General features: G+C 44.0%; 1 protein-coding gene across 13 annotated transcripts in view; it reads right to left on the bottom strand.

The window, feature by feature from the left end:
* Window positions 1-21,547, bottom strand: part of DNAH9 (dynein axonemal heavy chain 9) — a 319,325-nt gene that overhangs the window by 78,934 nt on the left and 218,844 nt on the right. For all 13 annotated transcript variants that reach the window (XR_011423085.1, XR_011423083.1, XR_011423082.1 and 10 more), the window contains 6 exons: window positions 17,502-17,927; window positions 11,859-11,978; window positions 9,250-9,438; window positions 6,530-6,765; window positions 3,030-3,152; window positions 1,854-2,058 (listed from right to left, as the gene is read on the bottom strand). Coding sequence is in view for 8 of the 13 variants with exons in the window: in XM_070226565.1 (XP_070082666.1) it covers window positions 1,854-2,058; window positions 3,030-3,152; window positions 6,530-6,765; window positions 9,250-9,438; window positions 11,859-11,978; window positions 17,502-17,927 (1,299 nt within the window). In the remaining 5 variants the exon portion in view is untranslated. The remainder of the gene's footprint in view (window positions 1-1,853; window positions 2,059-3,029; window positions 3,153-6,529; window positions 6,766-9,249; window positions 9,439-11,858; window positions 11,979-17,501; window positions 17,928-21,547) is intronic.

Genomic DNA, 21,547 nt, shown 5'->3' with positions numbered 1-21,547 from the left:
GAGATGAGCAGCTGAGCTGAATCCCAACTACACCGTTTACTAGTCGTGTGATCTTGGACTATGTTGCCCTCTTAATACCTCAGTAACCTTAGCTGGGTTAACCCCAGTCCCTACTCATAGGAGTGTTATGCAATGCTTAGCACAGCACTGATACACAGTCTGTTCACTGAATGGAACCTACTTCTGTGAATAGTTAGAGGTCAAGTTTTAGTTCTCTGGAGGGTCCTCTCTGTCCACAGTACTGCCCCTAAATGAATAGCTCTCCAATGGACTACCTTTAAAAGAAATCAACAGAAACTGTCTTACACAGTGGAGACAGACCATCGCAGGAACCCTCCTCGAGGCTGAAGCGGGCACTGGTATCCAAGCAGGTCTCACCTTATCTTCCCATCCTGAGTGCTAGACTCCATATCCTAAGGTACCGGACACGCTCTTTTTTGGGGAGGGGGCACACGTAACTTCAGGCAGCTGTAGCTTCTTTGCCCTTGTACAGCCTGAGATTATTGCTTTTGGATCCATGGAGAGAACAATCTTGCCATTGGAGGCTCCAGCCACAGCCACCCCAGCCTACCTTCTGTTTCTTAAAAACACATACCTCAATCCTGCCTACGACTAGGATCTACTGTTCTCTCTCCTGGGGGTGCTCTGTGCCAGAGGCTTTCAAATTATTTAAGAACTAGTTCAAATGATAGCTCCTCAGAGAATCTTTTTACGCCCTTCCCAGTTTAAATTAGCCCCCTGCCTCTCTGATATCACTCTGCTTTATTTTCCTCAAAATTTTTATCACTATCTGAAATGACATTCTTTTTTTTTGTTTACATTCTTATTTTCTGAGTTCCTCCTCTAGACTGTAAGCTCCTTGTGGGCAAGGACATGGCTGTCCGTGTTCACTGTTGAAGCCTCAAGAGCACCTGCAACCTTGCCTGTTACAGAGCTGGTGCTCCACAGTTTAATAAATGAATGCTTGCCGGAAGCAGAGGCCCAGGGAGCCCTGAACTCAACCTCACATGCACTGTAGTTCTGGACTTGTATTTTATAATCTAATCAAGTCTAAAGAGAGGAAAAAAGGGACATTACTTGTTGTGGAACTGTGTCTCCCCCCAAAATCCATGTTGAAGTCTTAACCCTCCTGTGACTCTATTAGAGATGGACCTTTAAGGAGGTGATTAAGGTTAAATGAGATCTTGAGGGTGGGGCCCTGGTCCAATGGGATTAGTGCCGTTATAAGCAGAGACACCAGAGAGCTTGCTCTGTCTCTCTGCACTCACAGAGAAGCCGTCTGTGAGCACAGGGGGGGATGGTGGCCGCCTACAATCCAGGAAGAGAGGTCTCACCAGAAATCAACCACACTGGCCCCCTCTCTTGGACTTCCAGCTTCCGAACTGTGAGAAAATAAATTTCGGTTGTTTAAGCCACTTAGCCTGTGGCATTTTGTGATGGTAGCCCAAGCTGACTAAGACACCATCCTAATGTGGTTGACCCATTTCGATTGCCCTTGCAAAACTGAACCCCACTTGGTTCTGGACATGGGTATGTGAACATGTATGATGAGAGGCCCTCATGTGCTGGCCCGAGCATGTTTGAAGCTCTGTGCCAGGCCCCGCTCGTGGCAATAAGAGTGTCTGTTCTCCCAACTGTCTTCTCCTCTCTGTTCTTTAGCACTCTCTCTTCTCCATTTCCCAGCTTGGTAGTGTTCAAGGTGGCTAGATGAGGTTGGCACGCCTCCAGGCTCTAGCAAAGCCCACACTGCTCAGCTCCAGGAAAAACAGCCTCCCACACCTCTCCCAGAGTGAGGAGCGTGGCAGGATGTAGTGGCAGAGCATTTTCTTCCTCCCTTCATTGGTGGGACGCACCTTCAGCTGCTCCAGGTCTGGCCTCTCCATGCTGACCACAGCAGCCAGCAGCTGGTCCTCCAGGCCGTCCCTGGTCACGGTGAAGTTGATCAGGGTGGCCTGAGCCTGCAGCTCGGGCTGGTAGTGAGGATTGGCCAGCTTGGTGTGAAGGATGAGCCGGAAGTTGGGATTATATTCACATTCTTTGTCTCCGATTTTAATGAATCTGGAACATAAAGGTTCATGTGAAGGTGGGTGCCCTCCTGTGAGATTTGCAAAATCACATTAAACAAAATTGCCATATTCAGATGGATTCCTCTCAGGTATGTCTAGTGTGAGCCCTAGGATCCTTGCTTGCCTTGTGTGGGGAACTGAGGGTTGGAGGGTGACGGACTTTCTCCGCTGGCCGCCATGTTTGATTTGGTGTGCACAGCTGTAGGGAGAGCCATTCACTGGGAGTCAGTGTAGATTAGTACATTGTGAAACGTTTCCAGCAGATGGCAGTAAAGCGTTTGCAGGAAGGGGCATCTTCTTAGTTTGCACAAAGGTGCCTTGTAGACTAGCAGTAGGGCTTACTTTTTCTGATGGCTGATAGAGGATAACTTCTAAGTGTGAAGATGGTTAATTAAGTAAATGAGTACATCCTAAGGACATGTGAAGTCAATTTACTGCCTGGGCAGTCGGTGAGGCTCCCCAGTCAAGCAACCCTTCATGATAATTATCACTCCCTCTCCTACGTACCTATCACCCTTCTCCTTCCTCTCTTTTCCTCCTCCTTCTGTCGGACACTTGCTAAGCCCTGATCAGCTACCAGCACCCAAAGCAACAGGGGCTCATTAAATTGATAAAGAGCCGAGTTCTCAGAACTTAGAGGCCTGGCTTGGACAAAATGCTCATACTTAAAAGTCAGCCTGCTTTTCAACCACTTTCCTTCTAAGGTTCCTCTAAACTGTGGCCATCTGGAAGGAAGTTAAGGAGGACACTGGCTAATGGAAGCAAAGTTATTCCAGGAAACTTTCTTTAGGAGACGAGGGCAGCTAAATTATTTCTCTTCTAAAGAAAGAAGTGTGTGTGCTGGAGAGAGCTATTTGACATGATCTGAGGATAGGATGTCCTAGAAAGGGCAGATCTGTCCACAGTTCTACCAGGGTGCCAACTAGTTCCTCACAAAGGATCGGCAACACAGGCGAGTCTTACCGTCCTTTTTTAATGACTTCTCTCCCAAGCAGGGGCCCCAGAACAGGATCAATGGACTCTTCCAGGTTTTCAATCAGCACCACATCTCCAGCTTCCAGGGCGTGCTCTATGGTTTGAAGGTAGCTGGGGAGAAAGTCGGGCAGCATGAGCCTGTGGCAAGGGATGGGTTCCGAGGCAATTTAACAAGACCACTGTGGCCTCTGAAGCACAGTGATAAACTTGGAGGCACAGCTATCTGGGACAATTTCAGTGGCCACATTTTTTTTGTATTTAAAATGATATATATATCATCTTATACATTTTTTAAAATAGGGAAAAAGTACAAGATAGAAAAAAGTGTGAAAATTAACTGTAACCTTCCCATCTGTCATTCACATTTTGTTTTTTACTGTATATGTTTGGATATATTATATTTTCAAGTTTATTATTACTATTTTACATTAGTTATTTATATCTGAATTTATATTTATATTTATTTATTATTGGATTCATATAGCATACTTGTTTTATAACCTGGTTTTTGTACGTAAAATGTATTATAAATCTCTCCCCATGTAATTAAATATTCTTCTTATAACAGTTTTACATGACTGGCTATTAGACTGTAGAGATACATGCTAATTTATTTAACAATCATTTACCAAAATCTAGATTATTTAGAATTTTTCAATGTTATGTAGTTTAATAAACATGTTAAAAAATGTTCATATTCCCTAAATGGATTTGATGTAAGTTTGATGTAATTGTAATTCAAACAACAAATAACAATATAACTTTATAGACCTTGATAAAAAAATCTTAAAGTTAACCTAAAAGAAAACAATGAGGATGGTAAAAAAAATGATAATGAAGAAAGGAGGGACACATATCAGCTAATACTAAAATATTTTCTCTAACTTCAACAACACAGATGTGCACAGAGAAGTCTTAAAGGATATCAGATGCCAAAAAGTGAGCATTGTTTTTCTCCAAATGATGAACTACAGGAGTTTTTAATTACTTTCTTTGTTTTTTGGTAGCTCCCTTTTTTTTTTTACTATGATGATATATTGCTTTTGTAATGAGAAATGCCACAATAAATGCTACTAAATATAAAATTAAATATTAAAAGCTGGTATAGTATCATATAATAGAAAAGAATAAAATCTCTTTAATAAAATAATTTAATATGGAGTAAAATGTCATCTCTAATTAATTGAGGAAAGGATGGTGAATTCAATAAATGATATTGGAACAATGGCCAACCCTTGAAAAGGAAAATTAGGCCTGTACCTTATACAGCCCCCAAAATATATTTTCAGGTGATTGCATTTCAATGTAAAAAGGAAGCCTATAAAAAACCTCAAATATCCAAGTGAATATTTATATAACTCCTGGAGAGAAAAAGACTTTTCTAAGCATGATCTATAGAAGAAATGGGTGAAAAATCTGGTCAAAAAAATAACCAAACCTAACCTGTAGTATGCCAAACACCATAAATACAATTAAAAGGCAAATGACACACAAACGAATTTGCATTCATATGACGAACGGAGACTATGCTTAATAGTCTTAACATGTATTATATATAATATAATATTTGCATTCAGATAAAATACAACAAATCTAGAAAACCATCCAACATAGCCAATAGATGGGAACAGAGAATTAACTGAACAAATATTTAGTGAGGGCCTGGTATGTATCAGGCACTGTTTTTGGTGCTAGGGATATAGGAATGGGTAAAAAGGACAAACACTTCTGTCGAAAATGCAGTTACTGGTCAATTAGAAAGGAATGGTTCAATCAAGTTCGGGGAGAAGGCCAGGATTAGATTACTCTGACTGATGACACAGATAAAAATACAATGTGTCATACCTTGGTGTCCATTCCCATCTTATCCTCACCACGAGAAAGGGTCCATTCTGGTGTTCAACATTCGCTTTAACTATTTTCGTAACACTGCATGTTTGAGTTAAACAACCCTGGGTGATCTGGACCTCTGGGCAGCTATGTTAGGGACATTTGGTCAGACCAGTAAACGTTGCCGTGGTGGCTATATGTTAGAGTGGATAAACCTTGGGTTTCTCAATGAGGCTCATCTTGGCTTACATAACGCTTCCATAAATTTTTTAAAAAATTAATTAATTTAAACTTGTGTGAAATATGCATTACATAAAATCTGCCCTGTTAACCATTTTTAACTGTACAGCTCAGTGGCATCAAGTACATTCACGTTATTGTGCTACTATCACCACTCGCCATCTCCAGAACTTTTTCACCTTGGAAAATCGAAACTCTGTACCCCTTAAACAATAATTCCCCTTTCCCTCTCCCCAGCCCCTGGCAACACAATTCTACTTTCCATCTCTATGAACTTTGATTACTCTAACTACCTCATATAAGTGGAACCATACAGTGTGTGTCCATTTCTGACTGGCTTACTTTACTTAGCATAATATCTTCAAGGTTCATCCATGTTGTAACATGTGTCAGAATCTCCTTCCTTTTGAAGGCTAAATAATATTTCATCATATGAATATGGCAAATTTGGCTTATCCACTCATCTGTTGATAGGCACTTCGGTTGCTTCCACCTTTTGGATATTGTGAATAATGCTGCTATGAACATGAGTGTACAAATATCCATTGCTTTTAAAATGGTATACTCTTGGGGAAATTAATTTGCTTCTGTGAACCTGAATTTACTCAGATGTGAAATGGTACCAATAGCGCTAACCTTATCAGTTGTGTGGATTAAGGAAAGCATTTGAGATAAAGTCCCTAACATTAAGACTGGCACATATCAACCACTAATAAATGATCTTTGTCCCTTTCCTTTTCCTCCATTGCCCCATCCTATTTTTCTCATGTATCCTAATGGCATAGAATAAGAATTGAGTGCTGAAACTACAAAGCTAAGTTACAATCACAGAGGCAATGAAGCCATGGGGTGAGAGATGCTAAGGTAGCTTGGGCCTCGGAAGTGCAGTGGGTGCAGGACAGACAACCCCCCTGGCACTCACTTCTCTTTGTGTAGTAACTCCCCCATCAGGTGTGAACAAAGCCACATGTCAGCTCCAAAGGGCTCTGAAGATTTCATTACTGACTCGGCTGCAATGTCTACTGCAATGTCCGATCATCCCCCAGGAGATAGAGTGCTTAGGTTAAATATGAGCAAGACTTTGTACAACACAGAGTTGTCTGACAATGGAATGTGATGTTTGGGGAGGCAAGAAGTGTTCAAGGAGAGATGGGAGGATGAACACCAGGGATGGTGGAGAAAGGACTCCTGAATGAGGTCGAGGCTGATGCACATGATTTCTAGTGAGAAAGAAAAGCAGAGACTCAGTGCCCAGGCATCTTGCGTTGAGATGTTTCCTAAAAATGGAGGAAAAACATGAGAAACTTCTTGGAGGGACCAGGAGGGTACAAAAAATCCAGTGGGGCTTCAGATATGCAACAACGTTTTTTTCTCTGCACAAATGGCAAAAGTGGGCACTCATGTGCTCCACCACCTACCCCTTCTGGCCAATCTGGGTGACCTGGAGGTCTTCGCCATATTTGTTCTTGATCCATTTGATGCCTTGGAGCTGAGGGTCAACCATGAGCGGCCAGCGCTCGCAGTTGATGAGGATGGTGGCATTCTCCACGGACATGCGGTCTGCAGGGAGGCCCTCGTTCTGCCAGGCAGCCACGTCAGCATCATCCGTCAGCATCCTCAGGGGATCCAGTGTGGGGGTGATAGGGATGGGAACCTGATGTGAAGAAATGCCACGTACACTCAGAATGGAAACATGCTTTCTCAGCTGGGGGTGGAACACACAGAGGCTCACGAAAATGACATAGCTCTTTTCAAAGCAAGATCAAAATCCCCCTGAAGAGTGCTTTTCTGGCTGCATGATTATTTCTGGAAGTAGGTTTTCTTAAAGTCCCGATGGTCTTCTTGTCTCTTGATGGATGAATGACAGCAGAAATTCAGCCTGTGTGACCCTTTGTTCTTCAGTATATTCACCCAAATCAAATTTCTCCCCTAGATTATCCGTATTTTAATCAATAGCCTCCCATACGCCCTTACCCGTGTTCACTACAATTCTGTGTTTTTCGTGCATGCTTCATGTGCTGACTCCACACCTAGTGGGCTTCCTGCTGCCTGTGCCAGACCACACTAACCACTCTTTTCTCTCATGCACTTCACCACCTGCTGACAGAGGCCCAGCTTGCAAAGAGCTGGAGATGCTCGCCTTTCTCCCTGCCCAGGACATCCCATGCTCAGGGTTGCTTGCATGACTTCGCCCGGCAAACCCTCTGCTGGAATGCTCTGGGCAGCCAGTAAACACACCACCAGGCCTGAGGAGGCCTCCACACCGCCCTCTGCTTCCCTTCAAGGTCCCTGTGTGTGCACCAGATCCTTCCTTTTCTGTCTCTGTTGACCTCTCTCAGCTCATTTAATTCTTCTGCAAGTAATCTTTTCCACTGGGGACACAGCTTTTTTTCAAAAGTTGGGGTAAAATTCACATAACTTAAATTAACTAAAGTTCACAATTCAGTGGCATTTAGTATATTCGCAATGTTGTGCAACCATCAGCTCTATCCAGTTCCAAAACATTTTCATCTCGCAAAAGGAAACTTGGTACCCATTAGCAGTCACTCCCCATTCCGCCTACCCCGGCTCTTAGCAACCGCTAACCTGCTTTCTGTCCCCATGGATTTGCCTATTCCGGATATTTCACATAAATGGGATCGTACAACACGTGAGCTTTTGTGTCTGGCTACTTTCACTTAGCGTATGGTTTTTGAGGTTCACACATCTGCCTTTTTAACGCCCCCGTCCCTCTCTTCTCTGCAGTTTATCTTCCCAGTTACCTCAGGGAAATCTCTCCAATGCATCTCCTGTCCCTTCCATCATACCTACTAAGGATACGAATGGCCAGTGCTATGCCATCCAGAAAACCTGGAAAGGGAGAGGTGCCCCTGGAGGTTCTTGCCCTGGGATCAGAAAGGAATCTCAGAGGAATTGTTTTCCTTTATAATCTTATGCATTCTAGTTTATGCACTGAAAAACATTGTGAGAAGGGAGTCCTAGGTTCTACCATGGCACAAGGTGCTTGAGAACCCCAAACAAAGCCAGCAAAATTCTTGCTAAGCTGCCACTGAGTTCCTCATCTTCATGCACTCAGTAACGATTGTCCTTTCAACAATTTCCTTTTCCACATATGTTCAAGATCAATAAATAGCAGGCTTATTTCCTAGTACTGCAACAGTTTTTAAACTACTATTTAACAAATCATTACGCGAGGAAGATTTTATGAGCTAATCCGTGAAACCAACCATCGCTAGACAATATGGGTTTTGTGTTCTAAGGAGACACCTACAAATGAAATTTGGAATATATTCCTTACTGCATGTGGTGAATTTTCTGTGCTGACTATAGGATAGCTGCTTTTTATGAACCTAATCTCCTCCACTGGACCATGAACTTCCGGCAGGCATCCTGCTCTTGAAAGTCTTTTGTACTTCCTGTCTAGTGGAGCTGTAGGACATCTTGAACTCTCAGGGAATATTTGTGGACTGAGGACTACGAGGGATGTGGAAGTAGAAGGTAATATTAGGAATTATTCTGACTACAGGCTCCAGGCACAACCCTGAGTCTTCTCCAGTCAGGAACTAGCATTTCTGTCACTTTATCATTTCAGAATAGGGGGAGGAGTTGAGAGCAAGATCCACCCACTTACACTAAGAGGACAAGCTGAGTCCACATGACCGAAGTACCAAAGTAGAGGAGACTGTTGTCATCAGGGTGTCTGTGAGCGATGGGCCCGGGACCAAGGTGCAATGCAGAACCTGGGAGAGGAGCCTTGCCAACTGCCACTATGTCTTCCCAAGAACAGGGAGATTGGGAGGAAACACGGGGTGCTTTTTGGCATCCCTCAGGTTTTACAGTTTGAGAAGTGCTGCGAGACAGCCTGCTGCGCGGTGGACCAGCCTTCCCGTGGAAGGCCGCCCCATTAAAAGGAAAGATGCTGTCTTCAGGCGGCCTAGAGGGCAGTGGATGGCAATGTAGGGCAGTGTGGAAGGACATGGCTGCATATGTCCCATTCCTGGATCCCAGAGATCACTAGGGGATGCTGAGGTGGAGGTAAGTATGCCAGAAGGGACTAGAAGATTTGGGTTATTATCGTCATGTGGTTCACTGGTAGCCCCAGGCTGACGTGGTTAGAAGAAATTCAGGCTGCATGTACCTTCAGCTGGCTCAGGTAGGGTCTCCAGGTCCCGTCCACGAGGCTCTGCCGGTATTTCTTTGTAAAGAAGCCGAGGTACGAAATGAAAGCCGTAATAAGCAAAACGTCTCCACATAATTTCCTTTCCTGTTGTTTGAAGTTCTGCACAGCTTCTGCCCACCTCACATTTTCCGAAGCAAGTCCTCCCACCTACCATTTCAAAGACCAGAGAGGAGAGAAGAGTCATCATCCCGCAGGCTGTAGAGAGCCATGGATTCTGTTGTAGAGAATGCACAGTTCATGCTTAGTAGCAGAATGACCCAGACACCATTGATGTGGCCCTTTTGATCAATGGGATCTGTACTGGCTGCAGCAAACATTTCAGTAAGCAAGCCCTTGCTGTGTGCTATGCACTATGTGGGCTGTGGGAAGAAGACAGGTTTGGAATGCAGGCTTCCAGGCTCTGCCTTTTACAGGTATGCAGATGAATACCACCCACCTCCAAGAGCTGTTGAGGGAATTAAATATGACTGTGTATATTAATCACTTAGCACAATGCCTGGTCCACAAAACGTATTAGAAAATTATGCACCTCTCTCTTCTCCTCTCCAAATACTGGGGATATGAAAACAAATAAAATCAATTCCATGAGCTATAAATAATTCACAATGGGCGGGGAGATAGACATGGTAATTAAGACATAGAGTTAGAAGGACTGAAATGTGGGTGTGTACAGAGGAGCAAGGCTGTGGAATACGTCCTGACTCTGCCAACCCACTTTGACATGGCACACCCCTCCAAGGGCACCTTCTCGGTGGTGGAGCAACATCCTTTTCACAGAGGACTGCTAGGTGTAGCTTAGTATCTGTGTTATGACTTATCTTTTTGTCTTCCTTGAAAGATGGTACCATAGAATGTCAGAGCAGGGAGAGAACATAGGGATTTGCCCACCCAACCATTCCCATGCCCATTTTTAGATTACATAGATAAAGACTAGAAAGTTGAAGTATATTGCCAGAACCTCCAGGTCAGTAGAGGCAGGGCTGGCTTCAGAGCCCATGCATCCTGACTCCTAGAGCAGAGTACCACACTGCCTTCCACGAGGACCAACTCAGAAAACGCTCCAGCTGGGCAAAGAAGGCTGCGCTAAGTTCTGGAAACCAAACAGGGAACTGGATGGAAGATGGGCCAGCCAGTAGGTCTGGAGCACTTCTTGAAGGTTTCAGAGGAGCTGTCTCCAGACTAAACTTTTCAGCTAAACCTCTCCTCTCAAAGCCATGCAGCAGCAGGTTAGACACACCACTGCACACATACTTGTGGAATAGCCTCTCCCTCCTAAAGTGTGACTCGGTCCAGTGATTGTTATGACTCATTTCTCCCTAAACTAGAAAATCCGACTTTGTTACACAAATAAACAGTGGCTGGAATAAACGTACAGAGGCATCGACTCCACTTCCCTTCATTGGTGAGGAGAGTGCCGTCAAGGCTCTCGGAAGAGAAATCACATCCAGTGGACTCAGCTTTGCAGGAGCCCAGCTGATTTATGATGAGAAACACAAGCCCCAAGGGATTCGAAGAGGCCTCAAATTGTTTGACACTCTTCTCATTAAGAGTTGGTGTCTGTGCTCCCTCTCCTTGAAGCTGTGACTGCTTTGACCAGTAGAAGACAGCAGAAGTGATGTTGTCCTGGTTTTCGGGGACCACACAACAGACTGGGACCTTTACTTCCTGTCTCTTTGAACACTTCCTCTTGGAGCTTTGAGTCACCATGTAAGACATCCGATTACTCTTCTTGAGCGATTTGAGACTCCGTGGAGAGGAAGAGGGGCCCAGCCAAGCCCACCCTTCCAGTTGTCCCTGCCAAGGAGCATGTGAAAGAAGTTGTCTTGGACCCTCAAACCAGCCCAGCCACCAGCTGAACAACACTGAGTGGCCCCAGTTGGCACCACATGGAGCGACTGGCCAGCTGAACCCCGCCCGAGCTCCTGACCCACAAACTTGTGAGATTTAACAACATGGTTATTGTGTTAAATCACTAATTTTGGAGTAATCTGTTATGCAGCAACAGACATCCATAACACAAGCCCCCTGCTCTGACCCTCAGATTTATTTCTCAGGGAGGCCAGAGCCTGTGTGTGTCTATATCAATCTTTGTGCGCGCGTGTGAGTGTGTGTGTGCATGTGCATATGGGCAAGGTCATGTTCAGAAAGGCTCGGGGTCAATCAATCTCATCCTTTTCTTTCTATCTCAGTTCTTAGTCCTGGCCACACGCTAATTATCAACCATTACACAGGAAAGAGCTTCAGAGTTCGCCTCTCAAATGCTGGCTTTGTCTTTTAACGCTTCCTCTGGTCGATGCACACATATGTAAGCATGTCACGTCTCGCACGGCTGCCTGATAGATCCACTGTTCCCACTCTTCCAACCATCCCTGTAGGAAAACTCCTTTGACCAGACCAGGGTGTGCATTCACACTTTTCTCCGGATTCATCCCTGCATCCTAGCACATTTTAATGTTTCCCCCCAAGTCAAAGCGGCGCTAAGCTGTGCTCATCTATTTCGCACCTCTGCGGTACTTGACAAGCTCTGCTAATATAATTAAAGCTCAGCCACTGCGGCTCACACTCACCAGGCGATTTGCAAGGGAGATGGTGCCTGCGGTCACTTCAGCTTCCTGCTGACATTTGAGTTTGTCTGCCGTTGCTTTCTCAAACTTGGCTGTGAGTTTGCCCAGGTTCTCATTAAGGCGCTGTTCAGGAAGGAACACAAGATCTCTCAGTAATTCCAGCCCAAGTCGCCCCCAGTGCTTCTGAGAGAGGATTCACGAGGAGGTGATTCTTAAGCAAGGCCCCCAGGGGAAGCTGTCAGGGACTGGGGGACGCTGGCAGGGAAGGGAAAAATTAGGGGTGATCTCAGAAGAGTCCCAGGGGAAGTCCAGAGCAGTCCTGACCCAAAGGAGAGAGCTGAGCTTTCCTCATCCAGCACCTCAGCCACTGGTTCAGGGCCAGGAGGGACTTGGAGAGGGTGTGCAAATTCTGTCTCTCCTGTGCTGGGGACAAATGGGTTCCAGTAGGCTGCCAAAAAAAGTGCAGGTGCTGTTATTAGAACCAAAGGCCCTGAAAATGGTCAGAAGGGTCCCAAGGGGGCCTGGGAGGCACACACACTGTCTCTCCTACAGCAGGTCTGACTTTGGCATTGGGCTTCCTATAATCTAAGTCCTCCCCTTGTTTTAGGTCCTAGGAGTACAAGACAACTTTGGCTTAACCTGATCTGTTCTCTCCCATTATCCCAAAGTAGAGGAACATTTTTGAAACGGTCATGGTTTCAGGTTTTTTTAAAATTTATTAAGAATTTAGAATTGAAGCACATAGTTTTGTTGCCCCCAGAATACATATTTGCATACACAAAGACACATGGACACAGGGCAGATACCTCCAGATACTCTCATTTCTATGCAATAACTTGGGTTTGAGCAGCTCTGATGGTCATTACCAAGCCACAAGAGAAATCAATTAAGGGCCAAGTTTACACAGCCAAGCAGTTTGAAAGCAGGTGGTGAGTCATCCAAGTAACAATGGCAGGCTGGCCAGACTCATTTGCTTCCTCTCCTTCTCGAGACTTCTCTCTAATGATTATGAAGCAATTTAAAAAGTCATAACACCAAGCACCTGTTGAGGACCATTGGAGGATGAGGGATTCCAATGGATTTATGGAAGACCACGCCGGTAGGAGAAGAAACTGCCAGGGCAAGGCAGAGGAAGCTGCAACCTTGAGTTGGCCTCAGTTCACCAAAAGGGAAGCTCATCAGCCCTGCAGACCCCATATACACTGGGGATTTGGAAATGTCAGGTGTGATTGAGGGCGATGTTGAAAATAAGAGGGTTAATTGGAAGCCTATTCATCCCCCTCCCCATATCTCCATCCCCATGCCCAGCATGCAATGCTACCAGGCAGGAGACTCAACAGGGGCAGAGAAAAGACAACACAGTCTGCTATTTAGGATGCATCCAGCATAACTCATCTGGTCGTGAAAGCAAATTCTGCCAGTCAACCAGTTCTGCCCTTGCCTGCAAAGCCAGAATCATCTTTTGATCACTGCTCTTGTAAACATGAAAGGACAAGAAGACATTTGAAGAAAACTTAGATTAAGATAAACAAGAAGAAAACAATGACCTGGGAAAAAGAGAGAACTTCAGTTACAAAAACAACAACAAAGCCTAAAGCCCTTCAGAAGTAGTTTCTTGTAGAGATTCAAGGTGTTTTGTCTATAAAACAAGAAGAGGATGCTAGTAAAAAAACTGTTGTGGAAATTATCATTATTATTAATGTAAAAAGTAATAAATTCAAAGGAAGGGTTAAAAGACGAATTTGAGGTAATCTAGAAAGTATAAGGAAACATAAAGTGACAAAAAGATGAGAGAAAATAGAGGATCCATCAGAACGTCCACCATCCAACCAATATGTGTTCCAGAAAATAAGATTAAAAAAGGAACAGAAGGGAGATTACTAAAGAAATAATACAAAAGAATTTTCCAGAGCTGAGGAAAACAAGTCCCTACATACCAAGCACAATAAATAAAAACAGGCTGGCAGCGAAGCACATCCATGTGAAGTTTCAGACACCAAGAATAAAGAAAAAATGGAAAGACTTCCAGAAAGGGAGAAACACAGGGCATCAGAAAAGGAACGAGACCCTGACCGTTCATCAGACTTCTTACCTAATGAGAGGACAAAGCATTGAGAGTTCTAAGGGGAAAAATCGACAACCCAGAATTCAAAACTCAGCATAATTGTCAGTTCAGTTTAAAAAATAAAGACATTTCCAGACTGGAACTATTCAGAAAATGTACCTCTTACTTAATATTTCTGAGAAAGCTACTTAAGAATGAGCCTTAGCAAAACAAGAGAAGAAATCAAGAAAGGAAAGGCACGGTGTCCAGAAGTCATTGGAACCAACCCAAGAAAGTAGTGAAACGTGTTTACTCGCCAACACTGATTGGAGCTGGGAGTCGGGGACAAGGGAGAAAAGTCTTGGGGACAAAAGAGGACTTGATAGAATACTGGATTGGATGAAGAGTTTAAAAGTAATTTAGGCTAAGTAAAAGGAACTAATGGAGGAGAAAAAAAAAAAACAAAGGAAAGTAGAAATTCAAGGGGGAAAATGGTTGTATAAAAAAAGGCAATGTAATTATAGTGTACCACTTAGATCTGCTATGACGCTATAGACATGTTGACAGAACATAAGTGGAATTTACTGATTTTTTAACTTTTTGAATTAGTCAATGGACACAGCATGGGACACTTAATTTTGGTTATAGAACAGAATGTAGATTTTTCAGTCTTGGTGATTAAAAAGCAACAGTAACGATAAGTAATGATAACTGGAGTTGGGAGGTGGAAGGCAGGGAGAAAACCTGAAGGACAGGGTAACAGCTTCATCTTGCAAACTGAGGGCTCCAAGGAAGCTGCTCTATGTGACAGAACAAGAAATAAAGGCTACATCAACTAAAAATGGTTGCCATAATGATAATGGGAAGACATAGGTGAACATCTTAGGGCCCCTTCCAGCAGAAAGACACCCCGAGTAAGATACATCAAGAAACAGGATGTCAGCACGGTTCATAGACAGAAGCCAGAAATTCAAATGAGCAGAGGCCAGGACGATCACGGAAACTGGTCAGAAGAGTCTAGTGCTGAAAAAAATAGGAGTTAGTGGGGACTATGGCAAAACCGTCTGTTTGAATGGCAGGCCATTACTTAACTCCAGGATCAGTTAATGATATGTAGGAGTCTTTTGATTATTTTAAGACTGGCCAGAAATCAGATTTTTACAAAAAGCTCCTGTTGTGTTAAATGTTGGCAATTAATTAAATCGTTTTGAACACTACGTGCGGGTCAAATAAAACACATTTATGCCACTGGGTAGCAAGCCCTGAGTGGCACCAATAACCAGTTGAAACAGAGAAAAGAATTAAAATGGCAGGAGGCTGTTGTTTCTCATTAGAAGCCCTTCTCTACTATTGGATATTTTACTTACGGTGAGTATATGCTCGATGAAACGTCTTGCTTGTTTTTATTACTATTATTTTCATAAATTGTAACATTAATATATGTTCATAACAGAAAAAAGAAAATACAGATAACAAACAAAAAAATTTTTAAATCTACCACCCAGAAATAATCACCACTATTTACATTTTTATGTATTTTAATCATATATATAATCAAATTGAAATTATATTGTATAATCTGTTTTGAAATATGCTTTTTTCACTTTATGCATCTTGAATATAAAATTTACTTGGAATGATCCTAAAATCCTAAAACTAAAGCTTAGGGTGGTGCAAGTGGAGAAGGCTGGCAGTGGTCTCAGTGACACAGAGGGAAGAATTTCCTTACCCTCGTGGGCCTCCATGTTAGCGATGGGTGTTAGCCCATTTCCTCTGTTATTGGGGGGAGTGCCCCAACTCTTGGGATGTTGATAGGCATGCGGATAAGCAAAGGATGGAGAGGAGGTTGTTAAAAGTGAGAATACATTTTTTCAGAAAATATTTTGGCAGAAAAGTAGCGCCTTCCTAAGGTAGCCAAGTATTTCAAAAATATTCTTATTTCACAGGTTGAGTGGGCCCATCGTGTGAATGTTGGCTACTGAAAAAGTATAAACATTTTGAAAACATTCCTTTTGCACCAAATGTTCCTTTAGTTAAAATAACTTGTGAAAAGAGATCTTTGAAAATGCAGTTCCCGTGACACTTTTCTGGGAGAGACTGAAGGATATGAAAATTATTGGGAGGTCTTTTCCCCCAAAAGGCAGTCGCGGGGATGTTATGGTGTTTCGTACTTGGTGTTCTTTGAAGAGGGCCATTGTTAGGGTGATCATCGCCGGTTTTAAGTAAGCTGGTCCATGAACATCTGGGTTTACAAAGCAAACATATTGAGAGGAGATTAGTTGCTTTGCCAACATATCTTTTCTTTAGAGAGAGATTGGTTGCAAGGACCTTTGAATGAGAGCCTTTAGCCATAGATTTTAATCTAACAACCAATAAACCTATGAAACTTGAAGCATGCAGAATTTCTACAATCTTACTTTTCACAATTTGTAAAACCCTTTTTATCATCAGGAGAAATTTGCAGCAAAAATCTTACTTGCTTGGAATGTATGTGTAGAAATGAAAGATCCAGGAACGTTTTGGGTTGAGCTTGATCACAGTAGTGACTGATTACCAGGGCCTGCACATGCATGTGATGGCACATGCAGCTGAGGAAGGAGGAGAGGGAGCAGAAGGAGAGTAGAGGCAAGCAGTCCTCAGAGGCAGTGGTAACCACAGGGGTGGCCCAGCTCCCCGCACTCCTACTGGCCGGGCTCTGGGCTCCTGCTTCAAAACATTCTCTCTTTTCATCCTCACAGCAGTCTCATGGAGGGGGGACATTACTGTGCCAATTTTACTGCAGGAAACTGAAGTTTGGGCATTTTAAAGACCTTTCTAGAGGTCACACATCAGTAAATATTACAGTTTGAATTGGAAATGAGGTCTACCAATGGATTTTTAGCTACTACGCCACCCTACGGGGTTCCAATTTCTACCTCTCGCTTTGGTAGGATCTATCTTAATGGCAAAGGTGGAGTTTGAGGGATATCTCTCTCAAATAGGTGTGAATCCAAAATCACCCCATCCTCCAATCCTGGGTGAGGCAGCTATAATCAAAATATCAGTGAGAGGTTAATAAAAGCTAATGACACCACAGTTTTATATTTACGGTCAAAGGACTGCCCCCAAACCACAATATACTGCTTGCTTTGAAAAGCTTCAACACAACAATGCAGAGAACAGAAAACACGCCCAGCAGGCCCACATGTCCACATGGCTGAGCTGGCCAGAACTGAAGATAAGAGGTGCAAAAGGTGGGATGGGGGGCTAACACCTACATTTCAAAGGGGAAAAAGAAAGGATCTCCAATTTTTGATCTTTTGTTCTTCACCATAGATGTGCAAAAATGTTAAATTCATTTGCAGCTAATAAGATAACCATTGGCTCTGTGGATAACACGGTCCATCTATTATACACACCTATCTGTCATCTTTTCTTTCCTCACAGGAAAAGGAGAAAATCTTTTAGGAGCAAAGCATAAACCAATGGTCCAGTGGATTTGTCTTGTTTGGACTACAGTGTTTGAGAAAGAAATTTTAAAAGTTGCCTCTGGATGCCAGGTGGCAGGTGTTTGTATTAGACGCAGCCTAGTGAGGGGATGGGGCTGTTATGGCTTCACTTACCGCAATCTTGGCTTTAATGGCTGCCAGCTTCTCCTGGGCAGCAGTGAGGTCCGCGGTGGCTTTGCTCAAAGCTTGGCGCTTGGGTTCCACATCACAGAACACCTCGTAGAACCTCACAATGTTTATGACCCAAGAACAGAGGCCCGCAGCTGCATAAGACTTGGTGGCCACAAACTCTGGGCTGAACTCAGGGTCCTGCAGATATGGCCTGATGGCCTTGAGGCAGTTCTCGTGAATGTTCTCTTTGTCGAAATTGATTAGGGAGTCCAGGAAGCTGTCCACTTTGGCCATGGTGACCTTAGCGGCCTTCCAGCTCCGGTCCTTGGGCACCCTGCCCCCGGGGGCCGTGAGCGCCATCACGGCAGCGCTGACGTTGCTGACAGCCAGAGGTGGAGAGCCAAAGGACTTCAGCTCTGTGAGATTGGTCTGGGAAAGGAGAAGCAGGTCGTTAGAGGAAAATGAACGGGCTTTCTTTGCCCTCGGCCACTAATGGAGTCAGGCTCTGGGGTGATCAATCTGAAAGGGCTGCTTTGAAGCCTGCAGCAGCCCTCTGAATTTTAAATATCATGACCCATCAAAAGCAAACCAAAGCTACTCTCCAGCAGCTTCTGACTTCCACGAATGTTAGCTGAGACCCAGCTCTGTTCTTTTTGCACTTTAACTGACTTGTGGCCCATTATAAACACACAATTATTTCACAACCAACTGAAAAATATAAGGATGCTAACACACTCTGAAATATGTAGCATGACATGAATAAAAGATACGGTTATTATAAATTAATTTACATCCAGACTGAAGAGAATAGCACTGTAACCCAACTAATATATTTTTATTTAATTAAACTGCTTTGTTCCATGAGCTTGTTCTAACTAGACTTGACTGTCCTGATAGCAAAGCGGCATTTTCTGCCAAGAAATAATTCAGACAGAAAGCTAGGCACAGCCTGTGCAGTGGCTGCCTCTGCCTAGATGTCGGTTTGTCCTTTGCTCTAAGTTTCACTTGCTCCAGAAGGATATGGCTGAAAAGCGTGACCTCGGCAAGCCACTTAAACTTTCCAGGTCTCAGCATTTTCATCTGTAAATTTGTAGCAGGGAGACCTGTTAATTGGTAAGTGAAATTGTGTCATAAATGTGTTAGGGAGTTGACTTAAGTTTTGTTGTGATGGTCAATGAGAAGCCTATGATTTCAGAAGCACTGGCTTTCGGGCTGATTTTGTAAGTAAGGGGAAGGAAATCTTAATTTCAAAGATCAGATCATTGTGTCAAATTAATTTTGGGGTGCTCTTGGGCCTAGAAATCTACAAGCAAGGGGAATTATTTCTAGCACCCAATCAGAGTACCTAGGAAGATGCTCCATTTGCCTTTGCAACTGTTTTCACATTTGGTCATGACCAACCTGTCATGGGCAGAAATGTAGGGGAGCACAAGTGTGGGAGGTATGCTAGCGTACCTTTCAGAGTGGCCTCCGCTAGGTGAGAGAGGGCAAAGTGAGAACATACAATCAGAAACAAAAAACCCAGAATTTAAAGATAGTTTAAGTTAAGCATGTTCAATGTACTGAATTAAGAAACTACAAAAATGTGTAAAGATGAAATTCAATTTTATAACCAAGATACATCATTGTTAATATTTCAGTGTAATTGTAACCGTGGGCCCTCCAAGACCAGTTCAACTGACCCCATCTTATCAACAGAGTGATTGAGTGGTTTTTCAGGAACTGGGACCTCTTGTTCAGTTCAGGCCAATTGAGACCATCAACCCATCATGGGCCTGTGCACATGCTCGAGAAGTGGCCTTTTTGACGTCAAGGAGGTAAACACTCCACCCTCAGATCATGGTAACGCCATGATTTTGTGAACATGCATCCTACGAAGAGGCATGAAAGCTTGACTACACTTGCACAGATCAGCAACCACCTCACTTCTCCTTACCTCCAATCATCTATCTCCACACTTCAGACCGCCCTGCCCTTCATCCCATAAAGCGTGCGCCAAGGCCTCGATCTGGGAGACAGACCTGAGAGCATATGCCCCCATCTCCTTGCTGATCAATTTCACAAAATAAAGCTTCATTTCTTCTGCTGAAAGCTGATGCTGTAACAATTGGCTTTTTAAATGTGCATCGGATAGGAGAACTCCATTTGTGCAGTAACATAATTCCTTCCAGTCTTTTTTATATTCATTATATCTACAAATTAATCATGACTCTTCTGGTATTAGTGACAGAAAACCCAGCTGAAGTACAAAGGGAGATTTTCTCGCTCACGCATCTGGGAGGATGGGCTTGGAACTAGATGCAAGGACGAGTGGAAGGGCGTTTTGGATGTTTGTAGGATGCTGTGGACTGTCTCTTGTTTCTTCCTTCTGTGCACGAATTTCTTTTTTGCATTCCAGTTTCTTTGTGTTGCAAGGCATACTGCCTACCTCTCTGACCTCAACTTGGGCCACCTTCTCTGTCTCTCTCGAAGCTCTAGCCACAGTTGACTCCTCCCAGCATACTGAGTTGCCAGGCTCATTATCACCTCAGGACCTCTGCATGGAACACTTCTTCCTAAGCCATTTGCATGGCTGATCCTTTCTCATCCGTCAAGACCTCAATTCAGATGTCCCCACTCAGAAAGAGTCTCCCTGCCAGCCTCCCCCTCCTAGTTGTTTCCTATCCAGGCACCCTGATGATCTTCAGAGAACTCACAGCAATTGGAAACAATTAACACTTTTTCCTTGTCAAATTACTTTATTTCTCTTCTTCATGAGAACAGGGACCCCATTTGTCTTGCTAACCACTGTAGCCTTGGTGCCTAGAAGAGAAAGTGGCACACAGTAGGTACTCATCACCATGCACGTTGAACAACTGAAAGGAATGAATGGGTGCCGGCAGCTCCAGGCTCACATCCATCACTTTGCAACCGGAAGGGAAGGAGACTTTCTCTAATGCAAGTCAAAATAAAAAAGTCCTGGGAAATGATCTTGTTTCCTTAGGCAGGGCTCCTGTAACCAATCACCGCGGGGCAGGCGACATGGTATTACTGGAACAGGAACACAAGGCTGGAAGAAACATTTCTCAGAAGAAGACAGACGTGGTTTTGAGCTAGCAAACATCAGGCGCGCTCCGCTCCCTCCACCCGACTTCTGCCTTAGGGCTCTAGTTCTAGTTGCTGCCTTGGCCTTCACTGCTCTTCCCAGGCGTCTGCCTGATGAATTTGCTCTTCTCCAAGTTTCTCTCCAACTCCTTCTCAAGGAGACCCACACTGATCGCCGCCTTTCCTACTGCAACTTCCGCCTCCTCCCACCCTCCTCCCCAGCTGCTCCAGCCCCAGAGCTCCTCCTTACTCTGCTCTACATTTTTTCTTTTTCCACAGCATCTGTCCTGTTCTAATGCATTGTATAAATTACGTTTTCATTATGCTTCTTGTCTCTCACCCCTCACCTGTGATGGAATATAATTTTCACAGAGGCAGCAATCTTTGTTCATGGATGTATCACATGCACCCAGAAGAGTGCCTGGTGCACAGAGGCCAGTCGATAAGTCTTTGTTGAGTGAGTGAGTGAATGAATAAATGTGTGTGCACAGCCATTCATTAGGTAAAGGGGGATACACTGGTAAATAAGAAAGGCAAAGTCCTTTTGCTCATTCAGGTTGGGGAAAGAGGCAACAAAGACGTCAACCTTTGATAGTTTGGATAGTAAGAAGTGCTTTGAAAAAAACCCCAGGTTAATGGGATAGAGGATTCTTGAGGAGTGATGATTCCATTTTAGTTAGGGAGGGAGATCTGGGAAGGTTACTTTAAGAACGTGACATTTCAGCTGGGATGACAATGACAATGACGGGAAAGAGGCAGCTCTATAGAGATCTGCAGGGGGGCTCTTCCAGGAGCATGAATCTGCAAGTGCAGAGGCGGGAGGCAGAACCAGCTTGGCCACTGTGTAGAGGGTGGAGGTCAGGAGAGTGGTGGAGAGGAGAGAGGAGAGGCAGTCAGGGCCAGAACGCCAGGGGACCCAGAGTCATGGGGAGGAGTGTGACTTCACTCTAACTTCAGTGGGAAGC

This window comes from Equus caballus, chromosome 11 (assembly GCF_041296265.1).
Source record: "Equus caballus isolate H_3958 breed thoroughbred chromosome 11, TB-T2T, whole genome shotgun sequence".
Taxonomy (NCBI): Eukaryota; Metazoa; Chordata; class Mammalia; order Perissodactyla; family Equidae; genus Equus; species Equus caballus.
This window is presented reverse-complemented; position numbering and strand designations above follow the sequence as displayed.